Source organism: Solea solea, chromosome 6 (genome assembly GCF_958295425.1).
Source record: "Solea solea chromosome 6, fSolSol10.1, whole genome shotgun sequence".
Classification (NCBI taxonomy): Eukaryota; Metazoa; Chordata; class Actinopteri; order Pleuronectiformes; family Soleidae; genus Solea; species Solea solea.
The window spans coordinates 19,502,460-19,510,759 of NC_081139.1; the positions used below are offsets into that span (position 1 = coordinate 19,502,460).

At 39.1% G+C, this 8,300-nt stretch overlaps 1 protein-coding gene across 3 annotated transcripts in view; it reads right to left on the bottom strand.

Annotated features, from left to right (window-relative positions):
- LOC131460789 (arf-GAP with coiled-coil, ANK repeat and PH domain-containing protein 3-like) overlaps window positions 1-7,301 on the bottom strand; it is a 74,268-nt gene extending 66,967 nt beyond the window's left edge. For all 3 annotated transcript variants that reach the window (XM_058631575.1, XM_058631574.1, XM_058631576.1), the window contains exon 1: window positions 7,035-7,301. In XM_058631575.1, the coding sequence (XP_058487558.1) occupies window positions 7,035-7,081 (47 nt within the window). In that variant the 5' untranslated portion in view covers window positions 7,082-7,301. The remainder of the gene's footprint in view (window positions 1-7,034) is intronic.
- Window positions 7,302-8,300: the final 999 nt, after the last annotated feature.

Genomic DNA, 8,300 nt, shown 5'->3' on the forward strand with positions numbered 1-8,300 from the left:
AATGGCAGGGATAAAAGCTTCTTTTTATTAAGTGTTTTCAGAATTGTTCCATTTTATAAGATTAGTTTAGACGTTTGTGTGGTTTTAAGTGTAACTGTCACTAATAACATTTCTTGATCCACTGCTGCCATAAGTAAGTTCAAATGTTCAAATGAAATCAGTTTCTCCTTCATTTCTTGACGGCAGCCACGTCATTAGTGACAGCAAGCCTCAGGCTCTAAGCCTGGCTCACAGAAACAAACATCACTGGGAATCAATACCTTACTCAACCACACTTGACCTTTTTGTCGTTGTTTCTTTTTCTCTTTAAATTTCATAATTAAGTGTATAAGATTTTCTGCTGACTTGTGTGTTGTTTAAAAGCATACAATGCAACAAATATGGCTCAGTCTATTTTGGTTACTCTATTAAAAACTGACATGCTGTGACCTCTCATTAGTTTTTTTTCTGCAGGTAACCATGGTAACCAGAGAGGAGGTATACGGTAAGACAGGTGCAGAACGTCTGGACTGCAACCGGATAAGATTAGATGGTATAATATGTCCCTGCATTTCTTTATAATGGAACAATAACGCGGCATTTCTCGCTACCTCAAACCTGGAGTGATGAAATTGTTTTATTGTTATAACGTACGAATACAATTTCAGGTTCAGACCTGAATGTGTTTCAGGGTTACACAACCACATCCCGTCCAACAGGTAATTAATGACACCTGATTATTTGAGTTTTTCTGAGTATTTGGTTGCGTTGCGCTGCTGTTAATTTGGTTTATAAAGCTGACACACAGTAAAGACTCTCAGTCTGGATACCGTGTGTGTACATATATATATTTTTTTTTTTGTGGGTTTATATATGTATATATATGTATATATGTATATATATATATATATATATATATATATATATATATATATACATATGTACAGTGTGAGGGTGGAATAGAAGCAGACTGGTGCAGCTGGTTCTTCACGTCAGTAAACTACACTCAATGACCTGAGACAAAAAGGCAAAATATGTATTTCCTTTGACATATGACACAATTAAATACTGAATATTAGATATCGACAGTTTAGTTTAAATCCAGAAACAGGTCTTTCTATATTATTTAAATTTTTAATATCACTTGTGTCACACCAAATAACAACATATCATAATCTGCCTTAAACTATTGCTTAATTCTCAGTTAATGAGGGTTTCAACATAAGTTAATGCCTTAATACTGTTGTAACACCATTATCGCCAACGTTATAATACAGTGGTGTAATTAGGCCGAGCAAAGTCAGCTACAGACTTTTCACAGGAGGCAGATTTATTCCCAATCAGATTATTTGCTCTCTCATCATCCTTCTCTTCCTCACATATACTTCAAAAACTGGTATAGTGACATGAGATTAAGATGGAGCGAGAGATAATGTGACTCTTATTAATATTATTTTATTTATTTATTTAGTTATTACATTTTCTACGCACTCCAATTAAAATTCCTCAACTCCATTCCACCTGTGGTTTGAGAACCATGGCCTTAACACGTTTAACATACATTCTGATGATCGATCTAAAATGTACTAAAACAGAAAATACTGACATATACACAGCCATCTCATATTGGAAATTCAAAATAATGACAGCGTTTCTTAGGTTATTACTTTCCTGAATCATCCATGAGCTGATTGATTGGACCATAAAATGTCATAAAATGGTGGAAAAAAAAACCTCAAAGTGGCAGCGTCCTTAAATGTCCACAAAGCAAACATATTAATTTTTCTGGGTTTCTATAGATCTGGACACAAAGGAACAAAGAAACCATAACATATTCACCTTTAAAAAGCTGCCAATGAAATGGATTAATGGTGATTAAGGCAGTAATCGATTGATAATAGATTAATTGTTGCCGCTCCAGTGTCTCCTGTCCTTGTCCTCTCTCAGCTCTCACTTGTCTCCTATAGGGGAGCAGTTGCCTAGCAACAGCTCACACCCACATAAGCATATTAATACTCATATCATGACAGTGAATGAAGACACTAAATATAAACACGGTGCAATGCTTCCCTTAGGGACCAGCAGACCATTGACTACAGGGTTATTTACGATAATTGTACAGTAATGTAATGGAACATTTACAGTAATGTGTTGCTCCCAGCGCTGCTTATCAAAGGATCTCCTTCAAGTCAAGTGGTTTTGGTTTATAGTGATGACCTCAGTGTAAATTTGTGCAAACACATCAGAATGAAAACCTCACTTAACTATAGGTGTGGAAATTCTAACACCAGTAAAAGGTATACAATCATTGTTTTTCACTATAAGAATCAGATTACAACCATTCACCAACAACTTCCAGGCCGGTGCACAGGTGTCCTTCCATTGTTGTGAAAGGAATGAAAGCAGCCGGTGACAGACGAATAAAAGACAGAGCAGGGACGGGAAGAAGAGAAATGGAAGTGAAGAGAAAACGTGTGAAAGAGCGCTCGCAATACGAAGGCATACCTTAAATATTCCTTCACATGCTCACCCACTCATGTATACACACTTACAGCACCGGCACAAGTTTGGACCTGCGGTGAGAGGGTGTGTGTGTGTGTGTGTGTGTGTGTGTGTGTGTGTGCACCATTTGTGGGAAAACAGACAAGACTGGCCATGACTGTGTCCTCCTGACACACAAGTCAAACACTGACAGCAGAACTGCTCCAGCCACTCCTGGGTGGCTTTGATTAGGTTACATTGTCATTTAAAAAGGATAGTTATGGCAATGAAAATGTAATTATTATAAAACGTTAAACAAAAAAAAGGTCTGAGAGACCATTGGCCACCAGAAATCTTCACATTATCAAATCTTGCCCTCGTTAAAAAAAAAGTTGGGACCCCGCTGCAATAAATAATCATAGAAGACATAAAGAAATCATTTTTAGGTAACAGTTGGATGATGGAGTTGTCTTGGAAAGAAACCTGTGATGAACCAAAATGTCTCCATCTTTGCTATGACCCAAACCAGGGGGTGGGACATAAACAATTTAACTTTTATTTTGAAATAATGTAAAATATGGTCATAAATATTGCTATTGAGTTATTATGATGGTATCCTGATATCAGCCACCCTCACTGAACATATGTGTTTTTCAGTGATCGACCCCCTCCTGACCAGACTAGATGCTCAGTGACCCCCAGGTCATTTGAGTGTGACTTACACCTTCTGTGTTTTATGGACTTAGATGTGTCACATGCCTTTACAAAATGATTTCACGGCTGCTTTTTCATCTCAGTGATCAAATCACAAGCACATCACACTAAGTTCAGGTCTGAACGCTCCCAATCCATCCTGAATTCATCCTCAGACAGATACTATTCATATTACACGGAATTCAAGAGTGAGAGCAGCTTCTCCCTGGAATAAATCTGATTTCCACTGCTATGTTGCCAATAAGATATAATATCCATCGGATATACAGGTGCTGTGCCACACGGTGACCGAGTGGCTAGCACTCACACCTCACAGCAAGAGGTTAATTGGACACTGTAAATTGTAGGTGTAACATTTGATGGTTGTGAACGTGTTAGCCCTGTGTTGGACTGGTGACCAGGCTGTGACCGCGCATTTCACCCTATGTCAACTGGGATTGGCTCCCACTACCACTTGACCTTCGTGCGGAAGATAAAGCAGTAGATAATGAATGAATGAATGAATGAATGAATGAATGAATAAAGACTAGGACAGGGACAAGCATCCTCTTACATCGGTGCCAGAAGATATATGCGTTTTTGCTCACTGAGTTAATGTGGTTCATTTAAACTCATTATTTAATCATATATGATGAGAAATTCAGAAATAAATGACACCATGACTTCACACAAATCACCAGATGGAAAAAAAATCAAGCAGACTGTCCGCGGCGGCTGGAAACCACAGTGAAGACATCAATGTGTCGAAATATGATCAAAAACCTGGGAAATATTACATGAAAAACAAGGTCACTCATGCTGCGAGTAAACATCATGATCAAAGCGAGAAGAGTCATGACTGACGGAGTGATGTGTGTGTGTGTGTGTGTGTGTGCAGATTCACTGAAATCATCACATACGTGTCTGCAACAGAAACTATTCTTCTCACCGTCACCATCGTCACTGTATTACACAACATTACACTTTCCCTGCTGCTTGTAAAATCAATTTAACGACACATTAGCTTCCCTTTTTTCTTTTTTTTACAGTGACGGTATTTTCCCAAATAACACTCCCTCAAAAGTTCATGGGAAAGTGAACCAGGCATAAAAAGGGGGAAGTGTCTGAATGTGCGCTGATTCTCTTCCTGTGACCTTCCATCTCCCGGCCATTCACCAGCACCGAGGAGCAGCCAGATGAACGTCTGTCTCGCTCGCTCAGTCTCCTCTTTGTTTGCCACACTCGTCTGCCTGCTTACTCTAAATCGCTGACTGTAGTTTTGTCTGTGGACATGTAAATTTGTCAAGTTCAGCAAACAGGACAAGAGTTTGGACCGAGAGAGGAAGAGGGAAGCAACGAGATAACAGCCAGAAAAAAACATAATATGAACTAGGGCTAAAAGATTTTGAATAAATATCTAATTGCGAGGGGAAAAATGAAGGATAATATATCTCAGGCTAGCCACTGTTAGCCGATTAGCATTACCAGTCGATAACAATGCTCTTATGATTTCACACACAAAGCGTTTTAACACGTCCACGGATAAATATTGAACAGGAATATGTGTAGAGCTGATTTATTGGGACACAAATAAGTCAGAAGTGCAATGAACAGCTAAAATAGCAGGGTGTTTTTACTATGAAAACGAGTAGCAGCCATCTTAGGGGCTAACGTTGCTCCAACTTTCCAAGATGGAAATCCAAACTGAGGAGTGCTCAAATTAAAACCTCCTCCAAATAACTCAGAACTTTGAATTACAAGTGAAACGCACCAGTACAGATCACAGAATCCCGTCATGCAAATTCGGATTTAAACAACACCATTTTGGCAGGAAGCGTTGTTGTTAAAATCTATAGACGTATGAGGCAACGTGTCAGGCAACTGGTCTCTTCTCTGGCTTTATTCATTTAATAAAAAATGGAGAATGCATCCAAAAGAGTTTATCAGAATCAGAATCAGAATCAGAATCAGAAGAGCTTTATTGCCAAGTACGATTTGCACATACAAGGAATTTGTTCTGTGTCATTGGTGCATAACAAGCATACAAAATTTTAAATTATGGACTGGGTCCACATACTTGTTGCCACAAAGGATTTGGCAGATACTTTTACGCCGGATTTCCTTCCTGAAGCAACCCACTGGGATCAATTAAGAGTGTCCAATTAACAATGAACAATGGGGATTGGGTACCTTGTGGGGATTCGAACTGACAACCTTTACAGTTACACACCAAGTTCCCTTTCCACTTGACCATGGGCATGCCCAAAGGACCCAAATAATACTACTATTAAAATAAACTAATTCCTTGGTAAACAAATAATTTCCAAGGTTGTTAAAATTCAGAAAATTAGTTTGGTGGCACCAAAAAAATCTCCCACGGCCCATCTGTGGGTCCCGACCCAGACTTTGGGACTCACGATTTCGCTCAACACAACCTAGAGTGTGTGACTCCACCAGTTACATACAAACAACACTCGTACGTTTGCATGCACAGTTTAATCGAGCTAAGGCCGTAGTCCGAGTATACATCCGCAAAAATCAATTTGTTGGCTGTGTTCACCTGACTCCGCCTCCGTAGGTGTGGCTACATCTCTCTATAAGCTAGTATTGGATCAGTAACCTGTTGACATTTACATCACAGAAAAACAAACAGTGAACGGCGAGCTGGACGGGGAGATGAATCATGATGTGGTTCTGAATGTTTTGTACGTGCAGTACATGTTAATCGTTACTCTTGTAGTTAAACTATAGTCCGTGTTTTTTTCCGGCAACTGTACAGCAGTTTATAAGTCATCTCCTATTACGTCCGGGTCAAAGACTGGGGAGGAAATTTTGCTGCATAAGCAGAACGCCAACAAGTAGTCAGTCTACGACTCGCATTATCCAGTATCTTAGTCCGACTAAGACTAGCTCGATTTTAGTCGGACTAAGTGTGTATACATGACATTAAGAAAACCAAATTAGACATCAGACACCACCAGTTACATATAAACAGAATATACATTCTTTTCATACGATGCAACACACTGATCACAAAATTGCTGCACATCTAACTGACATTAAGAAGGGAGATCACTGGCCTGAAGGATCTACTGTAGTTTCCCACCGACCTGCTGCCCAGCAGAGCAGCCAGACTGGCACGTGGACTGAGTGTGGGTACAACGCTCCAGCAGGCAGCAAAGGAGCAAACAGCTGGATTAATGCCCAGGATACAAACTCCATCCCTGCAGGGAGAGTCAGGCAGCATCACCACCACCACCACCACCGCTGGTGCTGCTGCTGCACCTCAGAGACACACCAGGTGACTGCAGGGCCTCCTCTACATGAATACATGAGGAGATTGCACCTAACATGTATGCAAACACTCACTCATACACCCGCAAGGATCATGAAAACACTCTGGTGTTGTAAGCAGGGACTCAAAGAGAGTGATATTTAATAGATGGTTTGAATAAAACATGTAAATCACTGACATCTTTCACACTCCAGAAAATGGACCCTGAATGTGCTTGACTGTCCCTCCTCTCACAACGTTACAAACCACACTGAAAAATCAGCTCCACATACACATGTCTGCCTTATCACAGACAAAACACACGTTTTATTTCATTTTTATTATCAACCAAATGTTGACATGTACATATTCTAGGGAGATTTAATCAAAAAAGATTAATAAAATAATGATAAAAACAGATTCCAAAATACTAAAACCGCCATCCTATCATTGAGCACATGGGTGAATTCAGACACATTTACCCTGTTGATGTAGGAACATATTCAGCACGAGAGGAAAACCTTCAGTGTCAGAGAGAAAAAATCATTCGTAAAAGAAGGTGTGCCATTTTTGCGCACCGCTGTGATGAAGAGAGAAGCAGTCTCACCTGAATCTGGGTGAATCTTTGATACATTCCTCAAAGTCCACCGTCATTTTTGCGTTTTCTCGTGTATTCCCACTTCAGAGCGCCAATGTCATTGCCCGCAGCGGCGCGTCGCGTGGATTTAGTGACTGGTTTGGCCCGGACGCGCAGCAGCAGTCTGTCGCTCTTCTCTTCTCCCGGTGACACGGTGACACAAAATGCGAGCTGACTGTGAGGAAGGCAGATTTTACTACTACACTCAACGCTGCTGCTGCTGCTGCTGCTGAGACACAGACAAGAGGGAGGCGTAGCTGCAGCGTGGAGGAAACCAGAGGTGGAGATTGAAAAAGGAGAGGAGAGCGCCGACTGGCGACAACCTGAAGCACAGAAACGGAGGGAAATGTACACATTTAATAGACCACCTGTCAAATCTTTCAAAAACTTGTTTGAAAATAAAAAATATCGTTATTTATTTGGCAAATAACAAACTGAATTCACCTTTTATACCCACATTTGAGTCGGCTCATTTGGCTTCTCTGAGAAATAAATCAAGCATAACATTCCAACACACATTTGTATATACAGGAATGCAAGTAAACAACTGTAATGTGACATCTTAGTCAAGAAATAACCATGTGCTTTAATTTTTTTTCTAGTTTTTTTTGTAAAACAGTACATTTTAAAATGCATGGATAACAATAATAATTGTATTTTTAGCATTAAAATATAATTTCGGTTAAAGCTTTTACATACTGGTGTATTAACCATTACATAAAAAATAACAACAATAATGATTTCTTTGTTATATGGAGCAAAGAAACCAGGAAAAAAAGTTACATTTAAGAAGATGAAAAATCAGAAAATAAAATTAATTATTGAAAAAAAAAACACTCAAACAGATAATCAAAATAGTTGACGATTAATTAACAATTGATTAATAGAATAATTGTTGAAGACCTAGGTAGTATATTACTATATGGTAATATTACTTGTGATATAAGGACACATATTACACTGTATTTTTTTTATAATGATACATTTTTATTTTTATTTTTTATTTAAATGTACTCAATTTACCTAGTATTGTAAATCAATCAATAAATGCATTTTCATATAATTATTATATGATCGTGTCGAATGTATTTTCTATAATTCACAACTAGCTCTAACTTAATAAATAATATTTTCCGGCGCTGAACTGCACTTCCGGACTACAATGTAACCGTGAGCCTTTGCGGAAAAGCGGGCCCGCCTCCTGTCCTTACGTCTGTGTTCCTGGTTTATGTGTCC